Source organism: Enhydra lutris, unplaced genomic scaffold (genome assembly GCF_002288905.1).
Source record: "Enhydra lutris kenyoni isolate GAN:26980312 unplaced genomic scaffold, ASM228890v2 scaffoldscaffold71, whole genome shotgun sequence".
NCBI lineage: Eukaryota > Metazoa > Chordata > Mammalia > Carnivora > Mustelidae > Enhydra > Enhydra lutris.
The window spans coordinates 859,260-878,873 of NW_019154155.1; the positions used below are offsets into that span (position 1 = coordinate 859,260).

Here is a 19,614-nt window from a genome sequence, read left to right on the forward strand (position 1 = left end):
ATAGTACACTGATGCCTTTGGTATATAGCAGAAATGGCGAACTGGTTTCATCTGAGGGGTCAGTCCTGATTTAAAAAAAAAAAAAAAAGGTAAGGACTATAGGCAGATCTGTCTTGAGAAAGACAGGAATTGGGCTGACTAGGAAACCACCATTATCAATCAGAGGCATCTGACATATGTGCAGATGTGAATGATGGCTCATCTGCCCAGGTAACTGCCAAGACCTTTTTACTCCAGGGGTAAAAATGGGGCCTTCATATGTGCACTAAGGTGTCAAGGCAAAATGAGAACTTGAGGCAACGCGAAAATTTCATTCTTGATAGATCTATGGAAAAAAAATAGCAGTCCATAAGAAACCACTATTAGGGGTGCCCCCAGTCAGTTAAGTGTCTGCCTTCAGCTCAGGTCATAATCCTAGGGTCCTGGGATCGGGCTCCCTGCTCAGTGGGGAGCCTGCTTCTCCTATTAACTCTGCTCCTCTGCTCCTGCTCTATCTCAAACAAATAAATAAAATCTTAAAAAAAAAAAAAAAAGAAAAAAAGAAACCACTGTTAGTGCTGTACTCTAAGATTTATTCAGAATTTAACTTTCACAAACACTATAAACAACACAACCCAGTAGCACATTTTCTAGATACTCCAAACTTTCAGTTTGGTTGTTAATCATTATGTTCTACAATACATGCTGAAAAATTAACGAATTCTATATATACATATGAGATTCAAACCTGGGTGGCAAAGTCTTAAATAGATATAGATTCAGTAATTTAAAAAATTGTTTTAATGAAATCTTCTAAGGAGTTGGGTTAGAAATTTGGAAATCCAGGGGCACCTTGGTGGCTCAGTGGTTTAAAGCCTCTGCTTTCGGCTCGGGTATGGTCCCGGGGTCCTGCGATCGAGCCCCGCATCGGGTTCTCTGAGCCTGCCTCCCCCTCTTTCTCTGCCTGCCTCTCTGCCTACTTGTGATCTCTGTCAAATAAATAAATAAAATCTTAAAAGAAAAAAAAAGAAATTTGGAAATCCAATGAATGAGATCTGGAAGATGTCTTTACATTACAGTTTTCAATTTTTCTTCCAAGCTACAAATTACATTTTTTACCTCTAATACTGAATTTTACCCAGCTGCTGCTAAATGAACACCTTTAAGCTAAAGAAGAAATTACCAACTTTTATTCTAGGAAAGTTGTTTTTTGTTCTTTGTATAGATCTAAAAAAATGCAAAATTTCTTAACAAATTCTGCTTCATGATTAGAAAGTAAATGTGACTTGTAACACGGAACTCCATCCCCTACAGTCAACAGTTCAAGTACTATACATTTACCCCTGTATATACTGAATTAAGAGGCACTGAAGCCTAGAGACCAACAAAGCAACAAGTCAACAGTTGCTGCCTCCAGAGAGGTCAGTTAGGTTAGACTAACGGGTGGGGTAAATTCAGGCAAGGAAAAACTTGGCAGAGGTGATGATCCCCAACCTGCCTGAAATGTGAAATCTCAGGAGCTGGTCTGGAAGATAAACAAGAGACAGTGCTTCAAGAATTCACTATCGTCTTTTACTAAACCTCCGCAGGGGTCTGTACCTCTCAAAGGATGGAGACAGTGCTCACTGGAGTATCAAAACACATGGGATGCTGACTCATCTTTCACTTACCTAAGAACTCCTCTCTTCTAGGGAGAATAGGAATTAGGTTCTCACAGTCAATGCAAATCGAGGTATTTTATGAGACAAGCATTTAACTACATGATAGTAATCACGTTAATAATAGATGACAATTCCTTTCATTAAGTCCCTCCCACTTTCCTCCAGTCCAGACTACTAGCTCTACTTCTTGCTTTTCCTCTAGTATCTCCTAGGTAATACAAAATCACATAAAATACCACGTGGTGAATATCATCATGAAAAGTGTTTCAAATAATAAACATGATCCACATTATTAGTTTAAAACTGGTAACTTTTAAAACTACAAATGTTGAGTTTTTAAAATTAAAAAATTCTTAACCTGCCCACTTAAGGCAGTTGGGATATAAAATACCAGTTTAAGTGCAATAAGATCAATTTAGAATTGATTGGAATTTGTTTCACTGAAACAAAGGTCATTTTCTTACTGTCATAGAGTACCAGAGGCAATATTCATTTCATCAACAATGAGACATGGGTGCACAGAACAGAAACATGGCAACAGAAATAAACTTTTAAATTTACAGGTGCAACTATATCTTTATTCCTAAGAATGTGTGTGCACATATTAATATATATGTGTATATTTTCTTGTAGATGGAAATGTATTTTCCAAGTTAGATTTGCTTAATTGTATTTTTGTAAAGCTGTAAGATGTGTTATAACAAAACAGTTCCAGTTAACCAAATTTTACAAAAAAAAAAAGCATAGTTTGTATTCAAATCTGAAAATCACTCTAATTCCAAATACTATTCTAAACAATATTAATTTATATAATTGTTAGTACAACAGTGATCAGTGGGTAGTATTGCTTTGTGCTCTATCTTCCCAAAATATTATCTTCTGGACACATCTGGATGTTTGTACATTACTTTTACTAATTACATTGTATTCCTCTATTAATAGACAGCTGGCTATATTTCCCCCACACCCCCACTTCTGGCACCAACCCTGATGATGCTCCCACTGACAATGTTTGTATAAATTATACTTGCCTCCCCACTATCCCCCGAAAACCCTGACACATTCAATAGGTAATTTCATTGGGATGAAATTTCCGTAGAATTATCAGATCAAATATCAATAGCTCTACTGTCCTAAAATTAGAAGTTTGCTTTGCTTAAGTCTCAAAGGTGGATACGTGTTCAATGGACATAACTTGGGAAATGAAGACAAGAACAATGTGCTTGATAATAGATGACTTTTATATCTATAAACTTTAAACTAATAGATGGACCACTATAAACATTTCAGGTTACCTTTTGTTTTTTCCCTCTTTATAAAACTAAAAAATGGCATCATACAACTATATTGTTTGTAACCTTTCCTCACTAGTATATCATGAAGATTTTTTTTTTAATTTGGAAATTACTTTTCTGATATAAACCTTAGGAATCCTATGGATTCATCAAAATTTTAGATCAATTACCTCCTATTAATTGTTTAGGTTGTTCCTAGTTCCTTAATTAAAGAAAAATGATGCTATAACAAACATTTCTGAAAGTGCCCGAGAAATTCCAAGAAAGTCAAATTGTTGGGTAAACGTTATAAACATTTTTAAGGTTTTTTGATAAACATTAACAGATTTGGCCCTTAAAACAGGTTCAAGTATCAATTTTATAAATTCAACATCCTTTTATAAAAAATACCATTAAGTATGATAAAACCAATCTGGAAAACAATGTATATATGCAATGTATATAACATTTTCTAATTTTTATTAGCTTCAATGATTATATAATAGGAACTTAAAACTTTGAGTATCTTTTACTGATAATCAAGTTCTGATTTGTTCTGTAGATTTGTTTTATTGAGGAGGCTCAGATGATTAAATTTACATATTCACCTCAATTCTCTATATTCTTTATAGAAAAGATATATTATTTTTATCATTTTTCTAGTGTGTTATTTTCCTCTTGCTAAAAACTTTACATTTTATATTCTCTAAGGGTATTTTTACTAGTGTTTTTACATTTCAGCTTGTCTACTATATCTTTAGTAATAGTTAGGAATTAACTTAGTTGGAAATTTATCTCCAGCTAAAGCTAGAATAAATATCCCAATTTTTAAAAATATATTTTGCTACTAAGATCCACGTGGGTTTCAGTGTAATTTTAAGAAATAAGTAACAAAAAATTTTATTAGAGACAAGAAAATACTTCTCCCTAATGATACTAAAGAGTGATGCTCTACTGTAAATAACTTATAGTTAATTACATAGTAAGTTCTTATAATAGTGCGAGTGTATTCATTCAATTTTTGTTAATCTCTGTGTCTTAAATGGCATAATTTTTCAATTGATGATGTCTAATAGTTAATTCTTTTATTTCTAGCTTTATTTTATGAATTTGTGACTTTGTGAGGTCTTACCACGAATCTAGTCTCTAGCACACACTGAACTTTTGTAGTATAATTTTGTGGGTGAATGTTTATTTAAAAAATACATTCTTGGGGCACCTGGGTGGCTCAGTGGGTTAAGCCTCTGCATTCTCCCCCACCCCGCCTGCCCCTCTGCCTACTGTGATCTCTGTCAAATAAATAAAAAAAATCTTTTAAAAAATAAAATAAAAATACATTCTTTTAGAAAGCTCTAAATGCCAAGCAACTATATTACATCACATTGCTTTATTCTACAATTTTTGTTCTTTATTTTAAAATTTTTGTCATAATCTGAGAGAAAAATGGCAAGGTATATAATTATATATATTTTTAAAAGATTTTATTTATTTATTTGACAGAAATCACAAGCAGAGAGGCAGGCAGAGAGAAAGAGAGAGGAGGAAGCAGGCTCCCTGCTGAGCAGAGAGCCCGATGTGGGGCTTGATCCCAGGACCCCGGGATCATGACCTGGGCCAAAGGCAGAGGCTTTAACCCACTGAGCCACCCAGGCACCCCTACAATTATATATTTCTACTTGTTTTGGTACAAACCACAAATTCTTTGTTGTACAGCAAAGAATTAATCATTAATTATTCATTAATCATTCTGCTATTATAAAATGTGTTTCAATCTTCTGAATTAAAAAATACTTTATCTGATACTATAAATTTGTTCTCTATTTGAAAAGATACAGACTTGAGACCAATGGTTCTCAACTATTTTCCTCCCCTAAACATCTGAGGAATATGATATGTTTATTTAAAAAATGAAGAAGTGGTTAAGAATAAGGCTGAAAACACTCAGGGGTGGCACCAGCTATTAAGTTGTGTGACTTTAATCTCCATTTCATCATTTATAAAATACAAATAAAAATAACAACCAAGTGTCGCTGCAGATATTAAATGTGACGAATGCTCATAAAAGAATTACAGCAAGATACTTGATATGTAAGATCCTAAATATATTATAATGGTAATTATGATGGCAGCTAGCACTATAATCTGTTAATGATGATTCACTGCTGTAGTCATTCTTAAGTAAATGCTTCCTGGGGGGTTGGTGCCCATGCTTAAGTGGACAGTGCCCCTAAGATCATTTTTCTATACCGCCCTATGAGACACCCCTAGTTGCTTTTGATTATCTTCTAGCTTTTAGTCATTTATACCTTTTAGAGATTAAAAAAACTGCCTATTCTTAGCATTAGCTGTTTAAAAAAATAAAAATACATTCTTGTAGAAAATTAAAATATATGAATATAGAAAGTAAAATTTACCTGAAATCTCATCTCACAGAGTTAAACCATTACAAACATTCTGATGGATAAAATTCTAGTTATCTCTAAATCTGTATTATTTATATTTAATACAAATGTCTTATAAAGGCTCTTTTGCTTTAACAGAGCTGCCCCTATCATAACTATTTAGGTTATTTCTGTACCAGAACACTGGTAGAGACAGAAGGTCAGAAGGTTAGTGGCTGTTGATTTTATATATATACTTTTCATGCTTGGAAGTTTCCTTCTTTTATTTTTAACAGGAATTTCAATCAGAAATGAATATTAAATTTTGTCAAATAATACTGCACATTGAATTTTGCTAAAGTTTTACATTTACAAATACTGAGATAACCACAGTGTTATTCTCTTAGCACCAGTAATATTGTGAAACCTGTTAATTGGCTTCCAAATACTAAATCATGCATTCTTAAATGAGCTTCATTTACTTAGAACACAGTATTCTTTCAGTGTCACTCTGGATCTTTTTTGTTAACATTTTTACTTAAGAAATATGCACAAATATTTACATGTGACACTGGTCCAGGCCTGTGTACATTATCTTCACCAGCTTTGTGTGACTGTTATGCTTTCTTCCTACAAAGTTACTAAGGAAACTTTCTTTTGCTCTAATATAGTTTATACAGTGTAGAATTAGCTGTTGCTTGAGAGGTGAAGCAACTGTGAAACCATTTGCTATTGCTACATATTGTGGAGGAAGACCTGTGACAAATGTCTTTATTTCTCTCATAGTTACTGGTCTCTTGAGTTTTTCTACCTCTTCTACCTCTTCCAGGGCAATTATGGTAAATTTTATTTATTTATTTATTTATTTATTTATTTATTTTAAAATGCTTGTTTATTCTTGGGTTTTATAGAACACCAGAATAGTTCATCAACCACTAAGCGGAATTTCACAGATGACTTTTACCAACCTTTCAAGAATAATTTCTATATTGTACACGCTATTTAAGAGACTAAAATAATTTTCTGAAACTGATGATCACAAAAACAAAACAAAGACAGTATACAAACAGATGATTACTGACCAAACTCACTTGTCAATAAAGATGAAATAAAATATTAGAAGGGAATCCAATAGTGACTGAAAAAAAAAGTCAAGACCAAGTAGAGTTGCTCCCATGAATGCAAGGATGGTTCAACTTCAAAAACAAAACAAAACCTTATAAATGTAAGTTTCCACATTAACAGATTAAAGGAAATAGCTATATGACCATCTCAAAAGATGCAGAACAAGCACTAAATAAAATCCACTTTTGATGTAGGAACAAACAACTTAACTAGATATAGAAGTAAGCACCTTTAACCTAATAAAAGGTATTTTTACCAAAACCCCAGAACAAACATATTTAATGGTGAAACTTGAGTTTTCATTAAAGCCAGAAAAAAACTGTCACCTCAATCACTTGCCACTGCACTAGTAAACAGGTCCTTGCCACTTATCATTACCACATAACAAGGGAAAAAATGCATTTCATACATTCCAATTTTTACTTTCCTTTAAAATTCTGTAATTCTGTAACTGGGTTCTATCTTATACCTACTGTGGGACAGTCAAATTAGCAAAATGTTTTTTTTCTTAGTAATATATAAAACAATGCTGCAGGCTTTCTGCTTCCCAGTCTGCAGTACAAAGAGGTAATATGGTATGTTTGGGATAGATTCTGTGTACCAGTCTCAGAGGTGGGAAGCTATAGAGGTACTTCAGGTAGTGGAATACAACATGGTTTACTTTTAAGAGGGCTCATTCTCAAGGCTATGTCGATATTAGACCATATAAACCGCAAGACTAAAATGTTAGATCGCTTGGGGAGTTTTTGCAGTAATCCAGGTGTCCTGGATTTGAACAGCAGTAATAGAAATGATAAGTAAAGCCACAAAGCAATAAGTGGAGTCCAAAAAATTCACCTGGAAGGTCAGGTTACTCTGGGGTAAATGAACAGAGATTAATGAGACAAATAAAGTCAGCCTAAAGAACTAGCAGTCCTGGAAGTCCACCTGGAAAATCCAAATCCATGTCCTGCCAGCAAAGAATTTTAGAATCTCCTTATTTGTGGCTCCTGATTTACTGCACTGATCTAGATACTGAACTACAAGAATGCAGACTCTCTGCCAAATTTGCCCTTCCCTTCACAATTCACTCTCCCCACAGCTTCTTCTCCCTGACAATAAGCACCGCAGTTTATTCTTCTTTGGGAAATGACACTAGTCAGATGAGTAGAACCAATGGCCAATGTGTTATATTCAAATCTGAGTTACTGGAGGGTCTTACTGTAGTCTGATCTGAGATATGTTTTGAAGATAGAGTTGACAAGAATCCATTTATTCATTCAATAAAAATTTGTTGTGCAACCAGTGTGTGTTATTCTGGGTACTAATGATATAGCAGTAAAAGAAATGGATAAAGTTCCTGCCCTTAAGTTATATTTATATTCCTAGGGCAACCTGACAATAAATTGGTAGTAAAATGTATTAAATGAACATTATTATGTGCCAATCATAGTCCTAATACTTTAAATGAAAACTCAGTAAAAAAGATAAAAATAGGGGCGCCTGAGTGGCTCAGTGGGTTAAAGCATCTCTCTCTCTCTCTCTCTCTCTCTCTCTCTGCCTTCGGCTCAGGTCATGGTCCCAGGGTCCTGGGATTGAGCCCCACATCGGGCTCTCTGCTCAGCGGGGAGCCTGTCTCCCTGTCTCTGCCTGCTTGTGGCCTCTTTCTCTCTCTCTGTCAAATAAATAAATAAAATCTTAAAAAAAAAAAAAAGATAAAAATAAAGGTTTGGTCTCATTTATAAATGAGGAAAGTAACACTTAGAGAAGTTAATCCTACCAAAAGTTATGTAATTAAATGGTAGACCAAGATTCGAACAAATCTTAGGCCCACTATAGTAGGGGCTTAATTTTTCAAGATGCATAACCTAAGATCCCTTATTGGTCCTTACCACATGCAACCATTTCTTGTTTTTTTTTCTTAATTATTCCTGTTGTTATTCTTTACTTCTTCCTACCTTTCAACTACTTCTTTTTTTTATTCTTGGATTCTCCTCTTCCTCCTTACCATAAAGGCCCAGAAAACATCTGATTTTACCAGTTGGTGTTAATCAGACAGAAAAAAAAATAAAATAAAAGAGAAGATCAATCAAAAGAAGAAAGGGGGCAAAGAATGAGTGTTATACATTCTGAAATTTTGACTCTACCTTCTAAGGAATACATCTGTGAAATAACAAGTCTAGTATAATAAGACAGAACACTAGTCACTATTGGAAACATTGAATGATGATGGGATGGTTATCTGCTGCACATATTATCAAGAATTACCACACCATGTAAGGGATGGGATTGGTCACTTCCAAGATGCCTTCCAACTTCATGGTCTATTAGTCTATGAAATTAAGGAAATAAAAAAATGGCCTTCATTTCAAATGGTACATGGTATTTATATAAACACATTTTTAAACTAAAAGATTAAAAAATTAGCAGTCTTTCTCCCATCATTTATGGTTTTATTAAACAGGCATCTTAAAGGCACTGACCTAAATTATGAGCCCTCTATAATCTGAAAAGACTATATATTCTAGAGAATTGAAACTAATCTCAGAAATTCAGACACCTATTATTTTTTAGAGAGACTATTTACTTTAGAGAGAGAATGTGCACGTGCAAGTTGGGGGAAGGGACAGAGGGAGAGAATCTTCCAGCAGACTCCCTGCTACGCCCAGAGCCTGCCACAGGGCTCAATCTCAGGACCCATGAGATCAAAATCTGAGCCTTAAAACAAGAGTCTGGATGCTTAACTGACAACTCACACAGGCACTCCTCACACATCTTAGTACGAGTTAGAAATCCTCACATTATATATCTACTTAAGAGTATTATATCTATGGCATGATATATGTCTGAAGGCAAATTATACATAAATTAAATAATAAAAACAGACCTTGGTGATTACAACAAAGTAATACTCTGAAGAAAAAGTAAAATTCCAGCTATATTGAGGGTAGGAAACTTTAATAAAGAAATATTTTTTCAATAGTTAATAACTATTACCAACTTAATATCTAATTGTACCTGAGGAAACTTTCATTTTTACTAAGTCTCAAAAAAAAAAAAAATTCCTATGTGTTGATTAGAATAGCATTTACAAGCATTTACACAAAATCTTGAGCTTTTATGTTGAACTGACTTTGAAATATGGCTAAATTGCATATGTTTGTTTCTTTAGGAAGACTTACTTTTCTCCTCCTATATGATCACTTCTCATTTGCTTTTATCTGGTAAAGACATATAGGAGTCAAACTGAAAAAGACTTACTGAAAGATATATATTGCCATGGGAGCCGGTGACAATTTTAGCTGAAATAAGACAAAACCTTATCTAATATATTCTATCTTTAAAGATTAAATTACTTTGACAAATATTCCTAAGTCTGGAAAAAAATATAATACTCTAATACTCTAAGGCCTGACTCTACTATTAGAAAGTGACTGGAATATTAATTTTTATATGGTCTTTCAGAGTATAATTCAGATCATTCTGAAATTTTTTTTAGAAAAACCTGTTCTCTGTATTTTGACTACAGATAGTGTATTTCTCCTTTCCTGATATAAAAGTCTAAAGGCCAAAAGAGAAAAAGTAGGGATTCACCACTAACACTATGTCCAGCAGTAATAACTTATATCAGATGCAGGCAGAGATCTGGGAAATTGTCTTTAATATGATTCAAAAGTCCTTTAAACAAAACCTTCCCAAATCTGTCCTGTTTTTAGAAACACACTGCTCTAGATGGTAGTATTTTGTTTATAAAATTTTATTTATAAAAATGGAAGCAGTTACATAAATGATAGAATGATGGATCACATCAATTATGTCAAAAGTAGAGAAAAGATAAACTCTTGATAGTCATCTATTTCTACGAAATTTTCAGGATCACTCAAAAATATTGTCTACACTCTTTAAAAAAACTCTTGATGAGATTATTTAGAATAACCCTTCTTGATTGGTGAGAAATTTGACTAAAAATATTCTAGTACTGCACTTATAAGTATCTGAAAAGATTCATTCAGAATGCAAGAAAAAGTGGCCTAAAAGCAATATACAAACCAAATGACAATATTTTTATTACCAACTTGTAACCTGCCCATATGAACTTGTATATTTGCAATTGTGCCGCTTAGTAAAATTAAATGGGCTACCTTTCATTATTTACAAGTAACAGAACATGGTCCATTGGGTATGTTCAATATTAATATCAAAATTAAGCAAAAGTAGCATTTGTCAATAAACCAAACAGACTGTTTACAAACAATCAAATATTTTCAAGGAAAATTGCCCAATTGGTCACTTAAGTAAACACACTTTAGAATAATATTCATAATATTAATTAAAATGAATGCAAACCTCATTTAAGTTTGCCTTAATCAGCTATCACCAGTAAAAACCATGTTTTATCCTCAAGCCTAAATTTCATGGATGCAATCTTAATGCTACACAATTAAACAACCGAGAAAACTTGAGTAAATATTTGGAGTTCCCAATAAATGAAGTAAATCTCAAGCAATAAGCATGATTAATTTCCCAAGCACGATATTTCCCAAAGCACTTTTCTTCCCAAAAGCTCTGGGTTTTTTGTTTGTTTGTTTTTTGGTTTGGGGGTTTTGTTTTGTTGTTCTTTAGATTTTATTTATTTATTTGAGAGAGGCCATGAGCACGGTGAGGGTAAGAGTGAGAAGCGGACTCCCCGCTGAGCAGGGAGCCCAATGCAGGACTGGATCCCAGAACACTGGGATCATGACCTGAGCCAAAGGCAGAGCTTATAGAGCTTAACAGAGTGGGCCACCCAGGCAGCCCTTTGTTTTTGTGAGATAGCAGGCAGCGGTGGCGGCAGGGGTGGCGGGTAATGGGGTGGGCAGAGGGAGAGGGAGAATCCTAAGCATGCTGCAGACGGGCTCCATCTCAGGACCCTGAAATCATGATCTGAGCAGAAATCAAGAGTCATACCCTTAACCAACTGAGCCACCTATACACACCACATCCTAAAGTTCTGTTTTAAAGAAACATGCTTAACATGTTCCCCACACTCATGGAGCTAAAGCACAGAGAAGGGGCAAAAAACCGAACGGAGGCTGCGAATGCAGGCTTCTTTCTTCCCAACTGTTCAATTATTTTGTTGTTCTTCCTGTTCCAGCATATGAGTATTCTCAAGTTTTTTTTTTTTTTTTTTTTAACCCCTAAAGAATTTACCGGCCCAGGACGCCTAGGTGGCTCAGTTGGTTAAGCCGCTGCCTTCGGCTCAGGTCAGGATCCCAGGGTCCTGGGATCGAGTGCCGCATCAGGCTCCTTGCTCAGCAGGGAGCCTGCTTCTCTCTCTGCCTTTGTCTGCCACGCTGCCTGCTTCTGCTTGTGTGCGCCCTCTCTCTCTCTCTCTCTCTCTCTAATAAGTAAATTAAATCTAAAAAAAAAAAAAAGAATTTACTGGCCCTTCTTTTTAGACAGAAAGAAATGTATGGACATATTTTCTTCCTTTCTTTCTTTCTTTTTTTAACAGCATCATCTTTAACAACATAAAAACACCCTAAGCCACACAGTAACAGCCTAACTATACATTTTCCTCAGTTTCTAGTCTAGATAAAACACTTTTTTCTGATTATATCAATAATATATGTTAACTGCAAACTATTCAGACAATTTAGAAGTTATTAAAGGAAGAAAGTGAAAATTGCCTAGAATTCTCCCACCCGTAAATAAACCCTACTTAGAAAAATGTATTCCCTAAAGGCAGCTGTTATTCAAAATAATTTAAACATCACTGTCAAGAAGTTTGTGTAAAACATTTAAGTACTTACAATTTGGGACCAAGTATTTTCTAAAGATTTGAGTAAGTTTTTTCTTATCTTCCTAACCATATCAAATACCTTTCAAGAAATAGTAAAGTGCAGTGGCTTTCAAACCTTTCTGAAGACAATCCACAGGAAGAAAATCATTTAATATTAAATGACAATATTCACATATAAACATATATAAGTGAAACAAGTAACTGCCCTTAATACATAATGTACTGATTTCTTAAAAATTCTGTCCCATTAAAAAAATAAAAAATGAAAAGGCTGGTTGTGTTGTGTGCTCTCTTAATTCACTTACGGCTTACAACCAGCAATTTAAAAATCACTGACCTAGAAGAAAAATTTCTACATTTAGTGATCCATCCAGCTGTTTCATAGTTCTCCAAGTAACCAGAATCAAGTCATTTAACCTCTTTGCCTCTCAGTTTTTTCACTTATTAGTGACAGAATTCAAGAGACAATAAAACATGCACCTAAAAACAAACCATATCACCATGAGCAAACATTAGTATTGGTAAGCAAAACCAATAAACCAGGCGATCTTTCACTCAAATAAAGAGAATCAGACCCAGAATACCCCATAATTCATCATGCTACCATCAATACATGACAAGATGCCTCGATAAAGAAGGCCCTCTGAAACTGAGTTTCAGTGCTTGGCTCACTCAGAGATTTTGATCTTATTTGATGGTTGCTAGGAAACCAACCCATCCTTCACTAAGGACAGCTGAAGCCCCACCAAGTGATTCCAAGTTATTGGAGATAATTAGAATTAACTGCAGGGCAACAGCACTATCAGATTTTTTAAAGTCAGATTAAAGCTTTGAAATGGCTTAAGCCTCTTTTAAATATGTATATAGAGTGGCCCACTGAACTATTTCTCACATGATACACTTCTCACAGTAGCACATCTCTACTGGCATAGCCCTAAAGGAAATCTCTGTAGAGATTTTTTTTTTTTTAATTTATTTATTTGAGAAAGAGTGAGTTAGACAGACAGAATGAGCTGGAGAGAGTGAGGGCCCAAGGGAGAGGGAGAAGCAAACTTCCTGCTGAGCAGGGAACCTGATGCGGGCCTCGATCCTAGGACCCTGGGATCATGACCCGAGGCAAAGGCAGACGCTTAACCCACTGTGCCACCCAGGCACCCCGAGATTTATTTTCTAAGAAAATTTACTGTGGCATAAAAAACTGTTTTGAATTAGTTTCGGGCAAGAGAAATTACAGCTGATAGATGCAATACTCCAACAAAACAAATTTCATATATAGCCTTGTAATTCAGCTTGAATTAAAAAAAAAAAAAGCTATGATGAAAAGTTACAATATCTCTCACTTAATATTACACTCCACTTAGTGCAACATTATGTGTCTGGTAGTTCCAAGTTAAATACCACTATGATAAAACCATTAAGCTAATAATTAAAATGAACTTTTGATTATCAGTTTAAAAAAAAAAAGTGGAACACATTAATGACCACATGAGAACTTGTTATATATTTAACAAAAATTAATGGTTCATTGGCCAATCATAATAACTACTTTCCTATGTTCCCTAGCAAATGTATTGAAAGCCCAAGTCTTTAATATTTAGAGTCTGATTTAAGTGTTAATCATTTCTGTGGTCTGATATGGCTGGATGAATATTTTCAGCCAAAAGCATAAAATTCAACCAACACTGAATGCACTAGAAAACTAAAAGTGAATAAATATTAGCTAGAAATTAAAGTATTTACATTGTGACTAGTAATGAACTGGTCACTTATGGTAAAACAGTGAAATATGAGAGTTTCAAGTTCAGAAGATAGGTACTGCTGCCTTATCTACAATTAAAGTATAATTCGCACAGAAGGGACTTTTAAGATGTGTTTGAAAAAAGTAAGGGACTTATGGTGGAGATTTTCTTATGTTAAGATTAAAGGAAAACATTGGAAAAAATACATTACATCAAAACATGAAAAAATAGTTAAAACAGGTTTCATGTGGTGCATAAACAATGAATTTTGGAACACTGAAAAAAATTTTAGTTAAAAAAAAAAAGAAATCAACAGATCAATACCATTGGCTGAATGGTCTTTGGACTGACAGCTAAGAGTCTAGTTCTTTTAGGTAGAAAGAGGGAGGCCACTGAAAAGAACTAAAAATATAGTATTAAGAGATCTTTTGCACTGCTCCACTGCAGTAAACCATAGCAGAGCTAAGAGGGTAGGTCAAAAGAAGAAATGTAACAGAGTAGTAGTAGGAGAAACATCAGGTAGCAGAAATAACCTATGGAGAATCACCTTGGAAGCCACTTTGTTTCTGTTACAAATGAGCTAGTTTATTCATTCAACAAATATAAGTAGTATCGTATACTCTGATTGTGTATTTTGCTAGGCACTGGGAGGGATACAAATACAAATTAAGCCAGTCTTTGTCCTCAAGAACTTATAATCAAATAAAGAACTTATTACCAAAACTAGTTTAAGTGCCCTTGATAGTTCAAAGTAGCTGCTATAGGACTTTAGATGTACACATTCTCACTTCCACTCACTTCCAGTGATTAGGGGGAGCTGTTTTGCTGAGGTAGCAGGAACAGAGCTTCAAAGGATGAACAGAATTTTAAACACCAGAGATGAAGAGAAGAAAGGATTCAGGTAGGCAGGGCAACCTTTGAGTTAGCTGGAAGTAGGTATACAGAGTGAGAAGAAGGAAAAAAAAAAAAAAAAAAGATTATAACTAGCTTTCACTTCAATTCACAAATACCGACATGCAGAGATTTTTAAATTTTAATCTACTCATGGACTTTTTCTTATTTAAAACAAACAAACAAACAAACAAAAATCACAGCCTGACTTTGAAATTTATTCCCAACTGCACAAGAAAACCAATCCTAAAATTAGAAGGTTATACCAAAAATATTCATTTCTACTGAAAGAGGGCAGAAAGAGAGTGAACTGGCCGGGTAGCTGGTGTCCTAAAATGGTCATAGTAGAGGCACTAGTAGTGACAGCTTCTCATGGCCTTGCCAAAGGGCTTTAACTCAGTCAGAGAGGACTATCATTTCAGAAGAAAGACTTCAGACACCATTGCCAAATCAAACTTTGGCTTCTACACAAAAAGTATCAAATATGATTTTGGTGCTTACTATCTTTTTATTTGTGCTCAGAAAAACCACCAAACTCAACCCAATCAGACTAATAAGACTTCAAACCTTTCCTTATTTTGAGTCATTTAAATAGTATCTTTATTTGAAGTTTTCATTAAGACTTAGTAGCAGGTAAAATATCTTAATATTCCTTAACCCAACACTCCTATTTTATATAAGCAGATAATTGAGGGTTAAAAAAACATGGTCCCATATTGTTTCAACTTTGTGCCTCTGTTTATTCATTTGTATAGGATGGTTATTTTCTGTGTCAGCTTGGCTGGGTCATGGTGCCCACATATTTGGCCAAACATTTTTCTGAATGTTTCTGTGAAGGCATTTTTCGATGAGATTAACATTTAAATTTGTAGACTTTGAGAAAAGCAGCTCACCCTCCATAACATTGATGGGCCTTATTCAATCAGTTGAAGACATTAATAGAACAGAGACTGATCTCCCCTGAACGAGAGGAAAAATTGTGACAGCATACTGCCATGGACTTAATGGCAACTGTTCCCTTTAGTCTCCAGCCTTCTCGCCTATCTTGCACTTTCTGGATTTACCAAGCCTCCACAATTTGCCTGAGGGAACTCCTTAAATTAAACTTTTCTTTTTCTCTTTCTGTGTGTATATGTGTGTGTGTGTGTGTGTGTGTGTGTGTGTGTGTGTACACACACTCTTACTGTTTCTCTGGAGAATCCTAATACGATGGTAATGCCAGAACAAGGAACAGAGCCTGTTGGTCAGACTATTCATTTCCCAAGGAGAGAACAAAGGAAGAAAGGGAAAGAAAGAGCAGTCAAAGGGAAGAACAAAGCATGCACCTTTGTTTTTATTTATCTCTACTTACAGCAAACAGATTAAGTGTAAAAGCAAACCAACTTATACATACATATTTTAATGTTCTAAAACTAAAAAATTTTGGCTTAGATCATAAATTATCTCACAAAAATAAATATTGCATGTGTTTTCTTTCAGGCCCATTCTTCTTAAAAATGCCACACACTTATGCATTTATTACCAACTTCAGTCCAACCAGAGTTTGAATTACTAAATCTCTATTTCCCACCATGGATGATAACCCCAGTTACAGATCTACTATGTGATAGTTAACAGTGACAAATTAATCTTTACTAAATAGGATTATTAATTGTTAAAGTTCAGCTTCATGTATCAAAGAACTTCGTAACTCTATCACCTCAAACCAGTAGGTCTATTAATAATGAAGACAATTTTTTAAGCAAAAGCTTCAGTAACATTCTGGGGCATTATTAAAATGATGTTTTTAGGGAGTCTGTGCCTATTATCCATCTTAGTATGATGTTTTTCATGGCAAGTTAGTAACTCAACCAACTAGTTCAATTCGTAAATTAGAAATCTATATAGGTCTTCTAAGGTCAATATATATTGCCACATTTCATCTAAATCTGAATGAAAAGAAGCAAGGAATGAAATGAACTATTAATTATATTTATTCTTATAGGGTAAATATTTCATCTGCAAATAATAACAAAGAGTTTAAAAAGCATACAGCTTCTGAAGAACATCTTGAAAGTAAATACTTTTTTACACTGGAGATTCATATATTAAAAAAAGTAGAATTCATATATGAATTTCTAATGTAACTATAGTTGAACATCATGACCTCAAAACTCCAAAATCTATTTTTCAGTTAGCAGAAGGTTGGTACATTAAAAAAAAAACCCACAAAATAAAACTCGATAACGAGTATTTCTTTAAAAATTGAGAACAAATTCAAGCGGTAAGCACCTGACCCAGTAAGATCCAGACTGGGGGCAGAGTTGACCACTTTAATGACACAACGGTTCAGTGCGCCCTTGTGGGCCTGTGATGCACAGAAGAGTTAGGTGTAAGGAGTCATACACAGATGATACAGGAACTCTCACTCCAAATGGAGAAATCAAAAAGGAAGCGTGACACAAATAATATATTACAGTTTAGAAAATATTTTGGATAAACTGACTACTAAACAGATAACAGTGGCATATAAAGGGGGTAGAGGAGTGGGAGTGGTTTGCTCTGTGTATGGGGATATTTTATCACTGATATTGTTCACAACTGCCAGCATATGGTGATAATACGCTGAAAATAACTACTTTTCATCTGTTTCATTATTATTTTTAAATCATCTCCAGAGAGTGTATCCCTCTGTTACTGCCATCTAGAATGCACTGCTTCCCCTGCCCCCACCTCCTGGCACACCACTAATAGACAGAGAACTTTGAAATAACATGTCCTACACCATCCCTGCCTGAGTCAAAGAGAACTCATTTAGGCTGCACCAATAGAAAGAGCTATCCCAAAAGAGAAATTTTAAAAAATTAAACTTTATAATTATTTTCACTACTGTAGTTAATATTACTGTAAGTGGTTTAAGTATATTATACATTAACAATTTAAATACTGGTTTATTTGTATTCATCTAATAAACATATTTTAATGATGAAAAAGAACTTACTGTGAAAAGCAAATGTTGTGTCATCTCAGCATAATTAGGGGAAAATGCCCTTTTGCCAGATTTTATTCTTTTAGAGATCATGAAAAAAGGTCAGTAGCTCAAAAGTAGTAATAATTTTTCCCTAAGTTGACTCCACCCATAAAGGTTGAATTTTTTTTTTTTTTTTATTTGTTTGACACAGAGGCGATAGAGCGTGTGCACATGCACAAGCAGGCAGAATAGCGGGGAGAGGGAGAGGGAGAAGTAGTCTCCCTGCTGAACAGGGAACCCAATGTGGGGCTCAATCCCCGGACCCTGAGATTATGACCTTAGTCGAAGGCAGATGCTTAATGACTGAGCCATCCAGAAGCCCCTTATTTTCATATTCATAAAGAGTCAATGGATTTGTCCTACTTCTGTTACATATATCAACTATGAGTTTTCCAGTAGTATTAAAAATAAAGAAGTTCTTTCAACCAAATTTCTGATGTTATTGGTCCCAGTCTAAATGCTTTCTAGGTATGAGAACTACAGATAAAATAAATACCATTAAACATATTGAAAGGAGATTTATTGAAGACAGAAGAAAGAACCAGAAATTATGACACTGGAACATCTGATCTGAAGGTATTGAATACACAGCAGCTTGGAAAGAATATGTACAAGGGGCAGATCAGCTCTGCCTCAAAGTCTACAGGGTTTTTTCCAATGTAACACATGTAAGTAGAGACCAAATCACCAGTTCCAGCATTGTGTTTATAATTGTTTGGAATGAAGGCATTGTTATAAATTTTACTATAGTTACCACCTTTACAAAGAAAAGAACAACAAAAGCACAATGTAATTATGCAATAAGGGGAATTTGAGATTTAAATTTACATCCATGAAGATTAATGAACAATGCACAATTTAATGAACATCTTTATCCTAGATGGGTTTTAAAAAGGTATAAATTATTCTGTCATGTAAAATAAAAATAAGTAAGCCAATTTCTGAAGCTTCCAAATTCTTAAAAATTCAATGTACCTTAACATGGCAAGGCTTCTGAATAAGGTACTCGATTACGATTAATAAATGTGCTACTAATATAGTGAGGCTTAAAAAAATCAGCAGATTGAATTAATATCTCCTCTTCTAATATGTAACTTAGTATATAGTAGGCTCCAAAAGTTTCATTTCCAAGTTATTCATAAATATATCAATTTCTAGAGTTTGCCTAGCACCTAATAAGCAAGCAAGCCAATACTTCATTTACAGTCTTAAAAGCAAACAAAAGCTTAGGAAAATAAATGTGCCCTCTTTCATTTCTTCAGTAAGTGTCGGCCAGGGTATGTCCGAGAAGTAGGATGTATCATATAAACAGCACAATGCTAGACTATATTATGAGACTATAGCACCCTCACTCCCTCTGTAAGGTGTGGAGGTCTACGCAGCACTAATATCTAGAAACAACTAGAAAATCGCCCAACTAGAAAGGCATCTTGCTAGCTTAGACCTAACTACATCAACTTACCAAATCCCTGTGCAACACCCAGTTAGCATGCAGGTAGTGAATCCCATCTAGGATCTGATATAATAGTGACTTCACCATTCCCCGAGGTAACTGAACTGGCTTCTTGTTTGCTTTAGAAGCTCTGTGAAACTTGATTATATGCTGAAAGAAAGAAAAATATCACCAGAAGCTTAAAAAAGAAAAGAGGGAAAGATAATTTGATGTATAATATAATCCTGCCAGAAAAAGAAACACTCAGGGATTCCCAAAGATATTGAAAATATAACCTTAGATTCTGCTGGGTAACATAAAATTTAGAGCTAAAGTTTCATTTCCTAAGCATGTAATCATG

General features: G+C 34.5%; 1 protein-coding gene across 3 annotated transcripts in view; it reads right to left on the bottom strand.

The window, feature by feature from the left end:
- Window positions 1-19,614, bottom strand: part of LOC111159923 (cyclin dependent kinase 8) — a 114,242-nt gene that overhangs the window by 24,104 nt on the left and 70,524 nt on the right. For all 3 annotated transcript variants that reach the window (XM_022522608.1, XM_022522607.1, XM_022522606.1), the window contains exon 4: window positions 19,284-19,424. In XM_022522608.1, coding sequence (XP_022378316.1) covers window positions 19,284-19,424 — 141 coding nt within the window. The remainder of the gene's footprint in view (window positions 1-19,283; window positions 19,425-19,614) is intronic.